The sequence below is a fragment of the Bufo bufo genome, chromosome 4 (assembly GCF_905171765.1).
Source record: "Bufo bufo chromosome 4, aBufBuf1.1, whole genome shotgun sequence".
NCBI classification, from domain to species: Eukaryota; Metazoa; Chordata; class Amphibia; order Anura; family Bufonidae; genus Bufo; species Bufo bufo.
The window spans coordinates 346,762,651-346,781,793 of NC_053392.1; the positions used below are offsets into that span (position 1 = coordinate 346,762,651).

The 19,143-nt window shown below is 44.8% G+C and overlaps 1 protein-coding gene across 2 annotated transcripts in view; it reads right to left on the reverse strand.

Moving 5' to 3' along the window:
- The window catches only part of ZUP1 (zinc finger containing ubiquitin peptidase 1), a 74,954-nt gene that overhangs the window by 18,123 nt on the left and 37,688 nt on the right, over positions 1 to 19,143 (reverse strand). For both annotated transcript variants that reach the window (XM_040428910.1, XM_040428909.1), the window contains exons 7-9: positions 15,318 to 15,486; positions 12,176 to 12,330; positions 8,045 to 8,265 (exon numbers count right to left, since the gene is read on the reverse strand). In XM_040428910.1, the coding sequence (XP_040284844.1) occupies positions 8,045 to 8,265; positions 12,176 to 12,330; positions 15,318 to 15,486 (545 nt within the window). The remainder of the gene's footprint in view (positions 1 to 8,044; positions 8,266 to 12,175; positions 12,331 to 15,317; positions 15,487 to 19,143) is intronic.

Below are 19,143 nucleotides of genomic sequence, written 5' to 3' on the forward strand. Positions count from 1 at the left end.
AATTCAGACCTCCATGGGTTGAAAAATTTGATTTCCATTCTTTTATTTTTGTGTGATTTTGTTGTCAGCACATTCAACTATGTAAAGAACAAAGTATTTCAGAAGAATATTTAATTAATTCAGATCTAGGATGTGTAATTTTTGCGTTCCCTTTATTTTTTTGAGCAGTGTAATATATATATATATATATATATATATATATATATATATATATATATATATATATATTATATATTATATAGAGAAGTGTGTCACTGTTTCTTCTTTACCCACTTCTTCACTGGATCGCGCTGTGAAGTAAAGGAGGAGGAGGCGGAACAAGGAGGGGGAGAACTGCAGCATGTAACATATGACCACCACGAATGGACAATCGTGGTGGTCCATAACTACTATTCTGCCCAGAAACTGATGCTATAGGCTCGGTTATCGCTGGGGAGAAGAATGAAGCCTGGTACATCGTGGGGAAGCGCTGCAGAGAGCAGCGTTCCCTTACTTTCAGGCTGCCAACATTTATACACGTGGTAACTGCACAGTGCATGTGCATGGCGCCCACCGCATGTAAAGTGCTGACAGAGGGAGCGGACTCCCTCTGTCTCCCATTGGCACCCTGCAAACACGATCGCGGGGTGCCGACGTGTGTGAAGGCTGCCTGGGGTCTGATGTAGGCCCCAGACCAGCCTTCAGTAATTTCCAGCAGGCTGTGCCTCTCTGGAGCAGCCTGCTGGTCAATGTTAAACTAGCATTGCCATTAAAATGCAATGCACTATAGCAGGGGTGCACAACCTTTTTTGGTCTGAGGGCCGCATTGTCACATCACTCTATTTCAAGGGGCCGCAATGTACACAGGCCGATGTAAAGTGACTGGGGAGGAATAATCGCTATCACAGTCATTCCTCCTTCATTTAGTTACATTGACTATCAGTAGCACATCCCTGATCACACAGAGAGATGTGCGGCACGATTATACCGCCAGTTATCATGAGTGAGTGTCCCTATGAAGACGTGTTTCCAGTAATTGACCTGAATATCTCGCTGCTGGCCCTGGAAAAATACTAACAGTGGCCCCCTTTTGTAGTCGGGTACAAATTGATGGAAGTCCGGCCCAGCAATAACATATTGTGGCACATTATACCGCCCCACAGTTCATCACACAATACTGCCCCCATGAGCACAAAATACATCCCCAAAAACTCACTGGCTGGCCATCAGGAGGGCCCAGGCGGCCCCCTGGGAAATTTCCCTGTGAGATCTATGGCTAATCCACCCTGGCTTAAAGGGATTTCCCAGGAAAAAGTAATTTTTAACAAGTTCTTGCAGCATGGCCCCTGAAACCGAAGAGTTATACTTACCTGCTCCCGGCGCTAATTACACCTGTCAGTGCATGGCCATGGTCACATGTACCTCTGCAGCCAATCACTGGCTTCAGCGGTGATGTGGCCACAAGCAGCGTGTCACTGCTGCAGCCAGTCATTGACTGGAGCAGTGTATGTGACCATGGTCATGCACAGACAGGTGTAAAAGTGCAGGAACCGGAAGATGGAGGCAGCGGGGGTAGGGCGGCATGGAGCAGGTAAGTATGCATCTTTTGGTTCAGGGGCCACGCTGCAGGAACCTGTTCATAGATCAGTGATTTCCCTCACTGCAGAGGACGTGCTCCCTGGTTATTACCGCATCCTTCCAGTTACAGGCGCCCTGTAATAACCAGTAAGCACTTTCTCTTACTAGTGGGGAAAGCGCTTATTGCTTAACACTTTAATAACCAGGCCTGAAAATACACTTTTTTTGTGTTTTTGTGCACCTGGTGGTTCGAACGGTTGTAAGTTTTTTATGTGTTGGGACTACCAAAATAATTTTTGCAACAATTTTTCACTTGACAGATAGGGCCTTATAATTTATTTTTTTGTTTTATTTGGGGAAAACTGCACAAAACATTTTTAAAAAGTATCTTTTTTTTTTTTTTCAAACTATAGCTCCTTATTCTTTAAATATGCAAATTGAAACCAAAATAAATTATAATTAGTTCCCTATTTTGTGACGGTCGTTTTGTTATATTTATATGTATAGTTAGTTTCACATTAATGGTGCGATAATGGCAACGGTTTTGGTTGGTGTGGGCGTTTTTTCTTTTATGTATCTTATTATTTTTTATCTTTAACTTAATTTTTAATATATTTCTGCTACAAATAATATCCCCCAAGGGGTCATAAAAAGACCTGGGGGACACTGACACTTTTTGTGAATTTTACACTCTTTCCTTTTTATTTATTACTTTTATTTGTATTTTAATAATATTTTATTGTATTTTTTATTTTTTTTATAATTGGTTTATTACTTATTATTTAAATATATTTTTGCCACATAATATCTCCCCAAAGAGGTCATGAAAAGACTGTTAGGGGGCAGTGAACACTCTTACTTTTTTATTTTTATAATTTCCAATTTTTTTTGCCACATCATTTTTATTTATTTTTTTGTGATTATATTTTTTAAAATAATTTTTTAACTTATTTAATATATTTTTTCCAGATAATTTGTCCCCAAAAGGTCACTGAAAGACCTTTGGGGACACACTTTTTTTTTTGCACTATTTCCACTGTAACTGGGGCATCCAAAGGAGCCCCAGTTACAGGGGAAACCAGCCTGCGGTGGGGGCATTGTACACAGGCAGCTCTGCGCTCCTCTGCCCCCAAGCCGGGTCCACCCTACATAGCGCCCACCTGTGTGAGGAGAAGGCAGAAGCGCTGATAACTGACAGCCGGCGACCCGTCCTGCTACGGAGCAGGAGCAGGAGCAGGAGCAGGAGCAGGAGCAGGAGCAGGAGCAGGAGCAGGAGCAGGAGCAGGAGCAGGAGCAGGAGCAGGAGCAGGAGCAGGAGCAGGAGCAGGAGCAGGAGCAGGAGCAGGAGCTGTAATGATCCATCGCGCGGCGCTGCGGGCAGAAACACAGTTGATTTTACGATCAGCTGTGTTTCTGTCCAGGAGGACGGGGGCCCCAAATCTTGGCTCTGGGAGCCGCAGGTTGTGCACCCCTGCACTATAGGGATAGTGAATTGCATTTTAAAAGCAATCAAAAAGCTGTCTGTTATAGTCCCCTTGTGGGACTATTAAGTGGTAAAAAAAAAGTAAACATTAAACAAAAAAATCCCATTACAAAAAGTTTTTTTCAATGAAAAAAATAAATTGCAAATAAAAAAATCTTACCCATATGTTTGGTATTGCCACGTCTGTAACGACCCGGACTACATAAATATCATGTGAATTATCCCCTTTGGTGAACGCGGTAAAAAAAAAAAAAAAAAAAAAGACGACTTGCTAATTTATTCTTAGCTGCCACCGAAAAAACTTAATAATCAGTCGTCCCGCAAAAATCAAGCCCTCACACAACTCCATAGCAAGATAAATAAAAAAAATATGGGTTTTGGGAAGCAGCAATGCAAAAACATTTTTATCTTTTAAAAAAGGGATTTTATTGCAAAAAAGTAGTAAAATGTAAAAAAACAAACAAAAAACACAAAAACAAAACAAACAACTATGTGTATTTGGTATCACTGTAATCGTACTGACCCAGAAAAGAAAGATATTGTTATTTATACCGAAAAAAGAACGCAGTAAAATTTATAAAGTAAAAAAGCAGTGGCAGTATTGCTGTTTTTCCCATCTCCCTCTTAGAAAGAGTTAATAGAAAGTTAATCAGAAAGTTATGTGTACCTGAAAATTGCGCCATTAAAAACTAGCCCTCATAAAGCTATATAGACAGAAAAATAAAGTTATAGCTCTTGGAACGCGACTATGAAAAAAGGAAGAAAAAAACGCTTGGTCAGTAAGGCCCAAAACAGGCTGGTCACTAAGGGGTTAAAACAGATGGTCATACTTCATATAATAGTTATTACTTTACATTTCACATATTTCAACTTTATGTCTGGATCATTTTGTGAATGCCATTTTATTTTTTGGGGACTTAAGAACACTTAGAAGTTTAGAAGCAAATCATACGTTTTTCAGAATTCCAAAACCCACTTTAAGGAGCAGTTCAGTTATGAAGTCACTGTGGGGCTTACATAATAAAAACCATCCATAAATGGCCCCATTTTAGAAACTATACCCCTTAAGGTATTCAAAACAGTTTTTACAAACGTTGTTAACCCTTCAGGTGTTCCACAAGAATTAAAGGAAAATGTAGATGAAATTTCCGAATTTCACTTTTTTGGCAGATTTTTTCCGGTAACAAAGCAATGGTTAACAGCCCAAAAAAACTCAATATTTATTACCCTGATTCTGTAGTTTACAGAAACACCCCATTTGTAATCGGAAACTGCTGTATGGGAACACGGCAGGGCACAGAAGAAAAGGAACGCCGTATGGTTTTTGGCGGGCAGATTTCACTGGGATAATTTTAAGTTGCCATGTCATTTGAAGACTCCCTGATGCACCCCTAGAGTAGAAACTCCAAAAAAGTGACCCCATTTTGGAAACTACGGGATAAGGTGGCAGTTTTGTTGGTACTATTTTAGGGTACATATGATTTTTGGTTGCTCTACATTACACTTTTTGTGAGGCAAAGTAATAAAAAATAGCTGTTTTGGCATTTTTTTTTTTTTACAATGTCCATCTGACAGGTTAGATCATGTGCTATTTTTATAGAGCAGGTTGTTACGGACGTGACGATACCAAATATGACCTTGTTTCAGTTTTACATAATAATTTTGTGTCTCCATATTCTGAAAGCCATATATATATATATATATATATATATATATATATATATATATATATATATATATATATATATATATATATATATATATATATATATATATAATATTTTTTTTTTTTTGCCCTAATGTTTTATGTAGGGGCTCATTTTTTGCAGGATGAGGTAACCTTTGATTGGTACCATCTTGGGGGGTATACGCCTTTTTGATCATTTGGTGTTGCACTTTTTGTGATATAAGGTGACAAAAAAATAAAATAAAAAATGGTTGTTTTAGCAGTCTTTATTTGATTTTTGTTTATATGGTGTTCAGGTGAGGGGGTGGATCATGTGATATTTATTATAGAGCTCGCTGTTACAGACGCGGCAATACCCAATATCTCTGGGGGGGGGGTTTTTTTTTTTTTTTTTTTTGTGTTTTATTTTGGGAAAGGGGTTTTAAAAAAAATAATAATAATTTATTATGAAATACACTTTTTTTTTTTACTTTAGCCTGACTGTGAGACCCAGCCTAAGGGGGTGGATCTCACAGGCTTCCATAGAAGGCAAGCCCCTATGCCTATGGAAGGCATCGGGCTGCCTTCTCTGCCATCAGGCCCCCGTCACTGCAGAAGGGGGACCCGATGGGGAAGCAGAGTGAACCTGTACCCTCCGCATGCCGCGGTCAGCTTTGACCACGGTATACAAGGGGTTAATACGCCAGCATCTGTGTTTTTACCGATGTCGGCGTATGCAGCAGGGGCCAAACTGTCAGTGACTGCTGGGTCCGTGTCGCTGATCCTGCACCCGCCCGATGTACATGTACAGCGCTGGTCCTCTACGGGTTAAAAGGAGCTTTACAAGCTCCTGATATTTATGACCTACCCTCGCGATAGGTCATTAAAGAGGCTCTGTCAGCATGATCAACACTATTAAACCAGGCATACTGCCTTGTAGGGCTCATCATGCCAATTAAAACAATACTTTTCTTTTTTGTCTGTATGCTAAACACAAGGGCTATCACTGACAAAAACTATAAAGTTGAAAAGTACCGAAATAACTTTTACTATTAGATATTAAAATAATACCCCACAACATGTAGAAAATATGATAACATACTGTGCCAAATAGAAAAGGCAGAGCCTTACTTTGGATGTGTCCAGGATAATACCATCCAAATAAACAAAGATGCAACAACTTACAGTTTGGAGACCGAGGGCTTGGATACTTGGCATATGAGAAGTGAGGTCAGGATGGGGGGCGGGGGACGACGATGACGACTTATTCCCTGATGTATCCCTGAAGGCTACCTCTGCCTGCAGGCGGAGTACCTGCCCCGAAAGGGTTGACCCCACCTCTCAGTGGCTAAGCCCTCACTGTCACCTACTGCGACCCTGCCAGTGGATATGATGAATGCTTGTCCCGACACGCTTCCCCAGTGTCATTAGAGCTGGTTCATCAGGGGACCAAAGGGAAGCAATCCAGTGTTCATAGGCATTATTCATAGTAGCAGAATGATATGGGCATCCTGGTGTAGTAAGGTGCACTCACATGATAGTAAATCAGCCTTAAATACCTTAAATTTGGCTGAACTTTTTTATATTTCAGTCTACAGAGCTATAAAGGGGTTGTTTTTTGCATAACGAAATGTAGTTTTTATTGGTACCATTTTTGTAGTACGGCTTTTTGATCACTGTTCAATTTTTTTTGTGCGGGACAACAAGATGACTACGTTGGGATTTTTTAAAAAAAATTTTTATATACTTTAATAGTTCAGACACGGCAATATCTAATATGTTTATTTTTTTATTCTTTATATATTTTTATATGTAAAATTGGCAAAAGGGGGTGATTTAAACTTTGAATATTTTGGTGTTTTAGTTATTTTTTTATTTCTTTAAGTTTTTATTTAATAACCATTAGTCCCTGAGTTCTTTTGATCCCTTGTCCTATTCACTGTAATATAGATCTGTTAGGGTGAATAGGAGTCTGATGCTGTCCCTGCTGAGCTGTGCCTCATGCATTAGTTCAGCAGGGAGCTTACCATTGGAGGCCTGGAAGGCTTCAGCAGCGTCTAGGCTGTCATGGTAACCGATCGGAGCTTCGCAAATTCACTGTGGGTGCTCTGTCTGGAAGGCAGAGGGAGCAGCATCCCTCTCCCTATCTCCACAGATGCCGCAATCAGCATTGAATGTGGCATCTGAAGTGTTACAGGACGGGGTTCAGCACGATCATCGTACCCCATCATTGCAGTGGAGTGCCTGCTGTATGATGCACCCGCCGTGTATTGAGCAGGCTCACTGCCGCAGCCCGCTCCATACAAATGGGGGCGCACGATGCCGACATTAGGCTACTTTCACACTTGCGTTAGGTGCGGATCCGTCTAGTATCTGCACAGACGGATCCCCACCTATAAATGCAAACGATGGTATCCGTTCAGAATGGATCAGTCTAATTGTTAGTCAGACGGATCCGTCCTGACTTTACATTGAAAGTCAATGGGGGACGGATCCGTTTGCAATTGCACCATATTGTGTCAACGTCAAACGCATCTGTCCCCATTGACTTGCATTGTAAGTCAGGACGGATCCGATCGGCTCCGCACGGCCAAGCGGACACCAAAATGCTGCAAGCAGCGTTTTGGTGTCCGCCTCCAGAGCGGAATGGAGGCGGAACGGAGCCAAACTGATGCATTGGGGATGAACGGATCCATTCGGGGCCGCTTGTGAGAGACCTCAAACGGATCTCACAAGCGGAACCCCAAACGCAAGTGTGAAAGTAGCCTTATGCGTGTTAAAGTGTAGGGAGCCACTAAGGGGTAAGGGCATCATTAGTGTAAACGAGGCACTAGAGATGCATCATCACTGTGTGGACACTAATACTATGTGGCATACAAAGTACAACATGATAGTTTGTGGGGCACAATTGAACACCATTACTGTGTTGGGGTATAAAGGGGACTGGGCGCAAATGTCTGAGTATATAGACAGGAATGGGGTGGGGTTAGAGGCGCAGTTTAATGTAATCCATGCCGGGATGTGCTATGCATGCAGCAAGAGCTGTCCCGCTTTGCATTTTTTCAAAGTTAGGAGGTACAGTATGGGTGAGCTGTGACCACCATGATCATGTGTTATCTATATATAGGGGATTCCTTTTATTTTAATTCTGTCTGTGATGACAAGGAAGATGACTGATGAAAACTAATCTCCACAGAATACGGAGTGTCAGCCTACTGTGAGATTCAGCGGCCAGGCTGAAACTGTAGTTCAACATGGAAAATAAAAAACAAGACCACTAACAAAATAATCATTTACACAGCAGTCACTTCTGACAACACATTTCATGTAATACTTACTGCCTTTTCCTCTGGGGAGAGAATGCCCTCTACTGCCACAATCTGGTACTGCTTATGTTTTAGGCCACCAACATATTTCCTAAAGTGTTTGAGATCTGCAGCATCTACGTTTTTCTTAGTCAGTCTCTGCATAGCGTCCGACGGACAGCCAGGATCGAACAGTAAAAGGCAGTAGGATTTATTTTTCCTCTCTTCAATTCCCACAATAGTGCGACTGTGACCTACATCAAAGCCACAAATATATTAATACACTTTACCACATAGATGTAACTGGTTATATCAGTCAACAGAAGGCTGCTTTTACACTATGGGGGAAATTTATCAAAACCGCTGTAAAGGAAAACTGGCTTAGTTGCCTGTAACAACCAATCCGATTGCACCTTTCATTTTTCAAAAGAGTTTTGAAAAATGAAAGGTATAATCTGATTGGTTGCTATGGGCAACTAAGCCAATTTTCCTTTACACCGCTTTTGATAAATCCCCCCCTTATGTCTCTTTTTGTAAAAAAGCCAGTTGTTTAATGTCATTTTTTGCACCTTTAATCATTTTTTTTTTTTGCAAGGAAAAACACTGCGTCGAGATGTGCAATAGTGGCAAATAGTAACAGACAGTTCTAGAAATGTAATAATAAGCAGTATGGGACAAATTTGCCACCCAGGGGTTTGACAAAGCAGGGACGTCCTACAAACAGCTATGCCTGTGTCTAAAGCAACAGTTCAGTAAACCCTACTGCTTAGGGGGCTCCGAAGCACACAGATGTTCCCTGCACCTCTGATAAAGTCGTATTGGCAAAAAAGGCTTAAATTTTCGCAGCAGTATCAGAATTGGACCTCCTCTGATTGGCAAAGGGTTGTCTTCTCTGATGAGTCACGTGTTTTCTGCTTCATCGAACAGATGGACGTTCGTGTGTCAGGTGAGAAACCTCAGAGAACAAACACCCTGCACCCATTGCTGGAAGAACAAACTGGTGGTCACAGCGTTATGGTCTGGGGAATGTGTTCCTGGTATTCTATAGACCCACTCATCCATGTGGAAGGCACTTACTACAGATTTGGGTATGAATCCATCCTTGCAGATCTCATACACCCATACATGCTAATTGTCCTCCGTGGGGTGGATGGGATATTCCAGCAAGACAATGTGACATGTCACATGGCCAGAAATGTCTGACATAGATTGGAATAACACAACAAAGACTTTCAAGTACTACCCTGGCCCCCGAATTCCCAGACTTGAACCCAATTGAGCATTTGTGGGACCACCTTGATCGTTGTGTTCGCCCTATGGATCTTCCCCGCACACCCTCCAGCAGCTGTGGGATGCACTGCAGTCAGTATGGTTCCAGATACCTGTGACAACCTACTAACATCTTATTGAGTCACTTCCAGCCCATCTCGCTGCTGTCCGTGCCGCACATGGCGGTTACTCTGGATATTAGCTGGTGGTCATAATAATGTGACATATATATATATATATATCTCACCATACAAACATTGGGGGAGATTTATCAAAATTGCTTCAAAGAAATACTGGCTCATAGCAACCATATTGATCCTTTCATCAAGGAGCTGTGAAAAATGAAAAGCGGACTCTGATTGGTTGCTATGGGCAACAAAAGCAGAGTTCACACTTCAGTTATTTGGTCAGTTATTTTCATTGGTTATTGTGAGCCAAAACCAGTAGTGAAGTCTACTGAAAGATCAAATGTAATTATTTAATTTCCCCCTGTTCTGTGGTTTTGACCCACACCTGGTTTTGGCTCACAATAACTGATCGAAATAACTGATCACATAGCTGAAGTGTGAACTCAGCCTAAGGCCTCCTGCACACGACCGTATGGCTTTTTCAGTGTTTTGCAGTCCGTTTTTCACGGATCCGTTGTTCCGTTTTTTGTTTCCGTTGTGTTTCAGTTTCTGTTCCGTTTTTCCGTATGGCATATACAGTAATTACATAGATAACATTGGGCTGGGCATAACATTTTCAATAGATGGTTCCGCAAAAAACGGAACGGAAACAGAAGACATACGGATTTATTGACTTGAATGGAGCCACGGAACGTGATTTGCGGGCAATAATAGGACATGTTCTATCTTTAAACGGAACGGAAATACGGAAACGGAATGCATACGGAGTTCATTCCGTTTTTTTTGCGGAACCATTGAAATGAATGGTTCCGTATACGGAACGCAAAAAACGGCCAGTAAACGGGGGGAAAAAACGGTCGTGTGCAGGAGGCCTAAGCCAGTTTTCAACTGCATCAGTTGTCATCAGTCTCCCATACTAAGTTTTGTAGCGTGCATTTTATGATTTTTTTTTTTGCTCCCTTTTTTTTTTATTTTTTATTATACATTCCTTTAAAAGAACTTCAGTTTTTTGTTTTTGTTTCACAGACATTGAATGAAATTGCCTTCACCCCTCCATTCAAACTCCTCTTAGCTGCTGTCATACTGCACGGGGATCCCCTTTCTGGCAATTGTTGGGGATCCAAGCAACCAATCTAACATTTGTAATGGATATGTAATTAAATGATCCAACAGACCCATGGCAGACGGCGGCTCAGGCAGGTGACGTCAGTCAGTGACGCTGCCGCTCGTCTGCCCGGCCGGCCTGTTCCGATAGCAGTACTAGCCTGTAAGTAAGATTTATTGAATCATGTAATACTACAGACAGAGGGGGCAGCATGATTATTAATCACAATGACACATTTTATAACTACTGGAGCGGCAATGGGGGGGGGGGGGGGGTCTGTGGATGACACTGTTATGGGGTGGGGGGGTCTGTGGATGGCACTGTTATGGGGTGGGGGGATCTGTGAATGCCAGGGGGAGAGGTGAGAGGCACTATGATACTACTGGCACATTGGGGGGAGGCACTATGATACGGGCACATTATGGGGGGAGATGGCACTATGATACGGGCACATTATGGGGGGAGATGGCACTATGATACGGGCACATTATGGGGAGGAGGCACTATGATACGGGCACATTATGGGGAGGAGGTGGCACTATGATACGGGCACATTATGGGGGGAGATGGCACTATGATACGGGCACATTATGGGGGGAGATGGCACTATGATACGGGCACATTATGGGGGGAGATGGCACTATGATACGGGCACATTATGGGGGGAGATGGCACTATGATACGGGCACATTATGGGGGGGAGGTGGCACTATGATACGGGCACATTATGGGGGGGAGGTGGCACTATGATACGGGCACATTATGGGGGGAGGTGGCACTATGATACGGGCACATTGGGGGGGGAGATGGCACTATGATACCGGCACATGGGGGGAGGAGAGAGGCACTCCGCACTTGATACTGGCACATGATTAGGGGGGCATCTATGGGGACACTTACTGGCACATTATTGGGTGGCACTGTGGGGCCACTTCTTGGCACATTATTGGGGGCACTATGGGGGCATCTACTGAGGCCACAAAGAAGGGGTATTTTATATGGGGGGCTCTGTGTGGTACTAGTATTATCAGGGGTATTATCTGTTTCTGCAGTATAGTATTGGGGAGAACAGCGGAACAGTATTGGGGGTGTTAGGATGATTTGTCCAGAAGATGGGAGGATGATGGAAAAGTAGTAAACTAAGATTTATTTTTTTTGTCAAGCTGCAGAGACGAAAAATGGCTGAAAAATGGCTGAAAAATGGCGGTCTGGTCTGAAGGTCTGAAAGGAGAAGATGAGGAAAGAGAACATCTACAAGAGACGTCACTGGATGTAAGAGGTATGTGGCGCTGTATTACCCTGTATGTTCTGTAGTGATAGGAGCAGGGGTCATAGCAGGGGTCATCGCGGTCCTATAGGGTGCGACCGTGACTGGGAGGTGGAGGTTCAGACAAACTGACGCGGTCTGACTTTGTTTCTTACACCGTGCGTTCACACAATTATGTACAGGATTCGTAGGATTCGAGATTCGAAAGATTCGATATATTCGAGAACCTTTTCGGATTCGGATTTGAAAAAAATTGGATTCGTCCCACCTCTACTATAAACCCTGCAATATTCCACATTGATTGCTATCCTGCTTACTTCTTTGAATGTAATACAACATGATCTAGGATGCATCCTACTATAGGAAGAGAATAGTATCATTCAGCTGTACATCACCTTGGTGCTGAAGGTAAATGGCTGGCTTGGAGGAGCACACTACCTTGCCTTCAGCTCCTCTAGTATCAGATGCATAATAATTTAAAACCCATTCAAACAAGAGGGGATGTGTTCCTGATGGACCACTAGGTGTGTGAAAGTCAAGAATTCGACATCTGTAAAATACATATTAAAACATAAATATACCCTGCACAACAATAAGAAGTAAAAATCATCATGCTTAGCCCAAATCTTCCTGTGTAGTACAAAGCTGTAATTTAACATTTTTCTACACTACGTACTTCCGTCTCTTTTTACAATTTTTTGCAGAGGACATTTAGTTTGCATTAGAGGTTGGTAGAATTTTCGTGCAGTCTTTACCTATGATCCCTGTTTGATGCAAAGCTGCATGAAGGTGTTTGTGCATACACATTATTAAAGGGGTTATCCAACCCCAAAAATGCCCAGGGCCACCCGCACAGAATGTACTTACCCTGCTCCCTGGCACCTGCATCACTTCTGAGGACCGCTGCTGCATCTCCCTTTGGAGCGGATCAAAACATCTGGTGACTGAGGGGGCAGCCATTAGCAAGCCATGACGGGAACGAGCTTCCCTAGCATCGTGGGTGACACTAGAGAGGCTTCTCCACGTCGCGGCCCACTATTGGCTGCCTGCATCCTCCCCTTCCCCCCGTCCGTATGTTTTCATCCACGCGACAGGGAGATGGAGCGGCAGCAGTGCGGGCATCAGAAGCGACGCAGGTGTCGGGGAGCGAGGCAAGTACAATCTGTGTGAGGGGCCTGGGCATTTGGGGGGGGGGGGGGGGGGGGGGGGCATTATAGGGGTTGGATAATCCCTTTAGGGTCCATTCACACATCCGTGTGTGTTTTGCGGATCCACAAAACACGGACACCGGCAATGTGCGTTCCGCATTTTGCGGACTGCACATCGCTGGCACTAATAGAATATGCCTATTCTTGTCCACAATTGGGAACGGAACGGAAATGTGGACCCGTAATTGCGGGGCTGCATTTCCGGATCAGTGCCGCACATCGTGCGGCCCCATAGAAATTAATGGGTCCGCAATTCCGTTCCGTAAAATGAGGAACAGAATTGCGGATGTGTGAATGGAGCCTTAAAGGGAACCTGTCACCAGAACAGGCCTATTGAGCCATTTACATGTTCACGTTAACAACATTAAGAAACTGGTCTTCTTGAAATATACAGTTAACATTTTTGTGTGAAAAATTTAAATTTGGAAATGTACCCGATGTTAGGAAAACGTAGCTAGTGGAGTTACTGGGTGTATCAGTGCATGAGAAGAGTCACTGAGTCATGCTCCATATCCCACCCACTTCAATGTTCTAGTCTGCCCCTTAATTCCTGGACATCAGCGCTTGGCCGAGAGAAATCTCTCGTAGGCACACACAATCACGTTCTGCCAACCGGGATCATTACATGTGCAGTGAGCAGAGGCATAAAGCTCTCACTGCGCATGTCAGCATGGAGTTGTTAAAGTTGTATTTGTACACATATTATGCCCTTTCAAAAATGTCAGTTTTGGATTCCTAGTTGCTGGGTGAGTGTGCACTATATTATCACGTTTCATCATATTTGTTTATGAAGATAAAATACTGCATGGCCTGCTGTATGAGCCTTTTACTCAGATGTGGGTTTTAGGTACAAAGATTTTATGCATTTCTTTGTAAATTCTTGTTTGTTACAGTTAGGGCTCATTCAGACGGCCGTATGCTGTCCGCAAAAATACTGAATGCTATCCGTTTTTTTGCGGATCCGCAAAAAAACGGATCTGCAAAAAAACGGATAGCATTCAGTATTTTTGCGGACCCATAGACTTCAATGGTGCCATGTCCTGATTTTCACGGACAAGTATAGGACATGTTTCATTTTTTTTGCGGATCCGCGAAAAAACGGATAGCATTCAGTATTTTTGCGGACAGCATACGGCCGTCTGAATGAGCCCTTACACGAAGGTTACATAACTGTCAAAAGCATGTTTAGACAACTGCACTTATTAGGCTGACTCCTTTCAGGAAAAACTGTATAAAAGACTGAATTAAAGTTCAGAATCTACTATCCCTGTCATTTTTTGTCATGAGTGGAATCTTGAAAACGTTGACAATGTGTTCAGACAATATATGGGTATGAGAGAAGGGTTGGAACGATTACGCAAATTAATCGATTAACTCGACACCAAAAAAATCCTTGATGCAAGTTTTTGCATCAAGGCTTCGTTTGTACTATGTGACCACGGAGCGCGAGTGAAGTGTTAGATGTTGCTCACGCTCCATGGTTTCCCGCGGTACCACACTGCACTGTCCTGACGTACACACATCATCAGGATGTAGTGCACATAAGCGCGCACTATGACCTGACGCTGTGTGACGTTAGGACTACAGTGCAGCGTGTGAAGAAGAGGATGGAAGATATCTGGAGTATCGGCAGCGCCCCTACAGGTAGGTAAGTATTTTAGTTCACTTGCGCTGCGGCTGGGCACTGACGGCTAGGAGGGGGAGTGGGGGAACTGATGGCATGGGGGAGTTCATGGCAGTGGGGGAATCTGGTGGCACTGGGGGAGGGGAGCTGTGGCATTGGAGGAGGAACTAGTGGAATCGGTGGGGAGCAACTGATGGCATGGGTGAGCTGATGGCACTGGGGGGAGGGGATAAGACTGATGGCAGGGGGGGGGATGATGAGTTTTTATAGAAAACGTTTAATACAGGTTTTTTTAATTTGAGTACTCGATTAATCGTTGGATTAATGAGTAGAATACATGATACTTGAAAATAATCGATAGCTGCAGAGAGGTTTAGTATACAGATTCATGTTCTAATTTAGGTTATTTTATATTGAACTTAAATGTGAATATTGCCCTGGCTACCAGAAGAGCAAAATGTTAAGAAACCCTGGCAGCAAAAGAGTTGTGCCAAGCCTCTACGTTATTGTGTATCCATTAACTAACACCGATTGCAGGGGTCTTGTTCCCCCATCCCATTCTCAAGATGGTTAGGGGTCCCAGTGGTAGGGCTGTGTCCTGTGGACAGGGAATCATTTTTAAACTTGGCACAAACCACAAACTAAATCTAAATAAAGTGCTCCAAATACAATGATAAAATGAACAAAATAAATTTCTTCACTTACTTCAGTTTCAGAGAGGTTAGAAGACCATATATCTCAGATGCGCCGATCCAAGCCCTGGTGCGCTGCAATTTACCATTGAAATGAGAGGCACCTTGAGGATCAAAACCTTCCTTCCAGGCATCTTCAATCATAGCTTGAATCTTCGGTATACAGGGGATGTATCTAAAATCTAGAACAATAAAAGTAAACACATAAAGAGAATACCGGTAAAGCCTATCATATGAGTTTCTCTACCATATCATATCTTCTGTAGAGCTATCTGTCCATTTGGCTAGAAGAGCAAGGATTCAAATCTTCACTCTAAGTAAAAAAAATTAAAAGCCCCACAGCCAGGGAGAAAAAAACCTACCTGTCCCATGTACAACTACTCACAGTGAAAGATTCTTCATTAAATTATGGTATCTTCGTAACAAGTTATACATTTTTCCCTAGTGTTTTAATATGTTTTTATCATGACGCAGTCCACATATTTAAATTTTATGGAACTAGTCTATTTTTGATGTGTTATATTTAAGCTATTTAATTTTTGCAAAAACTAGTCTTAAATACAATACAAAAAATGTACCGTAAAATCCTTTTCTTGTTGGATGCATTGGGGGACACAGCACCATGGGTATATGCCCAGCTGCCACTAGGAGGCTGAGACTAGAAAGGAAAAGTGTTGGCTCCACCCAGATGGGCTATACCCTCTGCACAGACACTAAACTAACCAGTTGGTCCAAAAGCAGTAGGAGCATCAAAAAAACAGACGAACAGTGAAGCCAACATGTCCTAAACCATTATCAAAGGGTCCCGGGTAACCTAAACGAAAAAAAAACAACAAGGGTGGGATGTGTGTCCCCCAATGCATCCAATGAGAAAAGGATTTTACGGTAAGTACAAAAATACATTTTTCTCGAGAATGGCATTGTGGGACACAGCACCATGGGAAGAAGTGCGACAAGGGGAGCCAACACCTTGGTAAAGACCCTCTGGGCAGACGCTAGGCCAAAAGGCAACGTCACAAATTGAAAATGCAGAGAACCCACCGCAAAGCAAAGGTACCTCTGATGAGACAGAGCTATGGGGACATGCAGATAAGCATCTCTGATGTCGATGGACGACAGAAACTTGCCCACCTCGAGGGAAGCAATCACCGACCGAGGGACTCCATGCGAAAGTGGCGGACACGGACGAAATAATTGAGCGCCTAAGGATCCAAAATGGGGCGAAGAGAACCATCCTTCTTGGGAACGGTGAAGAGGTTTGCGTAAAACCCCTGAAAATGTTCTGAGGTCGGGATGGGAATAATTACTCCATGCGCGTGAATGAATGGCCTGAAAAAAAGCGTCCGCCCGGGAGGGGGACCTGGGCAGCGACAACTGGAAGAACCGACCAGTGGGAAGGGCGGAGAATTCTATCCTGTATCCGGACGAAACAACCTCCAGAATCCAGATGTCATCCACGGTTGCGCTCCATTGCTCCTGAAAGGAGAGCAACTGACCCCCCACTCGAGGGGGCAACTCGAGTGGGGGGAACCAGTCATGCAGGTAACTGCTTTGCAGACTGGGGTTTGGAAGGCTTAGGGCAGACGTGCCTGGAGGGCTTGGCCTTGAAGGAAGGACTAAACGTCTTTTTGTCCTGACGGGAAGAGTGCTGAGATCGCAATGCAGACATAGGATGGCGGCGGCAGGGACAGTTCTGGGGCAGGAGGGAACTTTTCCTACCCGTGGCCTCAGAAATAAGCTCCTCCAAGCATTTCCCGAAAAGCCTACCACCCAGGAAAGGGAGAGATATGAGCACCTTTTTGGAGGCGGCATCCACTGCCCAGACACGAAGCCAAACAGTGTGGCAGATGGCCATAGCGTTGGCAGCCACCTTACTAGAGCGGCGTGCCGATTCCAGGGAAGCATCACAAAGATACCAGGATGCCTGAAGATGAGAAGCAAGGAGATGGAGCTCCCCCTCCCCAAGTAGAATCCGGATGTAAGGACTGAACAAGCTGTTTGGCCCATACCACACAGTTCTTAGCCACCCATGACGCAGCAAAGGCGGGATGGATAGCGGAACTTGCTGAGACGAATGCAGACTTGGACAATGAGTCTATCTTCTTGTCCAATGGATCAGACAAGGAGGCAGAGTCGGCCAAAGGAAGGGTGGTGGCCTTAGCAAGTCGGGCCATTTGTGGATCTACTTGAGGAGGAACAGACCACATAGTAATGGACTCCTCGGAAAAGGGAAAGAGGACGTCTGAACTCTTGGCGGGCTGAAGATGCTTATCCGGGTGACGCCACTCCTTGGCCAAGTGTGCGTCAAGATACGCATGGTTAGGGAAAACCAGAGCGGGGCACCTAGAATGGCGGAATGATACGGATTCCTGAGCCGAGGGGGAGGAGGGGTCTTCCTGCACATGGAGAGCATCCCTAAACGCCCTGATGAGATCCTGCATGGCCGCAGACAGGGCGGTGCTCTGCTCTGATCCTGGATCAGAGTCAGAGGAGTCCCGCAAGGCGGCGGAAGGTGTGGTAAGGGAGGATTCGTCGCCAACCTCAGACATGTCCTGGGAGTGACCCGAGGATGCAGAGAAGGAGCGGGACATGGTTGTGACAACCCGAGGTCGTTTGAGGGAACTGGTGTCTGAACGTGAGCGTGGCCCGTCCACTGAGGAGTCCCTGGGAGGGACAGAGGCGGCTGCAATTTGGGCAGGCAAGTGGTCCAGCGACTCAACCAAGGATTGGGAAAGTCGGGCAAGGTTCCCGTTGGCTTAAGACAGGGAGGCAGCCCATTCAGGAGGAACCGACACAGAAGGGGCAGTCAGGGCGTTCTGAGAGGGTCTGGGGGCAAGGCACTGTGCACAAACAGGTTCAGGTTGACCGCATGGCAACTTTTTATTACAACGGGCGCAAGTATAATATGTGGCAATCCCGAGGGGGAGGGGCTGGTGATGGGAGTCTTCTCTGAAAGAGGACATGAGGGCTGAGCCTGCAAAAAGAAAAAGCAGCCAGCCAGAGGCTGTCCTACCGGACCCCAGGTGCTGTGTCCCCGAAGAGGTGCTGCAGCAGTCACAGGAGAGTGCCAGGAAGGCTGCAGGGAGATCTGGAGAGCGTCCCTGAGAAGGGCTGACAAGATGGAGGCCCAAAGAAAAAAGCAGGCAAAAAGTAGGCAAACTCCGCCCACAGCAAAAGCCCGCGCTAAACTGGGATAGGAGGGGAAAGAGACCCCTCCCAAGAGCCGAGAGAAGCGGGGAGGGGCCAAGAAAAAAAGCCAGCAAAGCAAGGGGAGGGGGCGAAAAGAATGCGGCCTAGGCGAAAAAAAAGCAGGGCCTCAATTAATGGAGTGGCTGGGAAGGGAGCACCGTCAGCGGGACAGGACCACAGGAAGCGGGGCCCTCTGGAAGAAAAAAAAACAAACAAAAAAAAACCACAACAACAACAGGTGAGGGGGGGGCTCCTGGGGAGAAGAAACGTCCAGGGAGTGAAAAAAAATGGGGCAAACAGAGCACCAGGAGCCCGAGGACAAGGCAGGGAAGATGCGGCCTAGTCCCAGGCAGAAGTTGGGGACTAAAGTAGAAGAGGGCCAGGGAGATGGAGCGCAAGGGGCCCGAGAGGCATAGGAGGCCAGGGCTACTCAAGAGGGGGGGGCGTCAACTCTCCAGAGTGGAGAGTTGACCCCCCCAAGGAGAAACAGGGGGAAAAAGGGGACAGGGGAACCTCACAGGCCCCCCAAATAAGTGACACCCACCCCCAGACCAAGGGAGGGGAACTAACCGTAAACCCCATGGGACAGGGACGCAAGGGAAGAATACTCACCTTTCCGCAAACTCGCACAGATGTGGGATTGCCGGCAT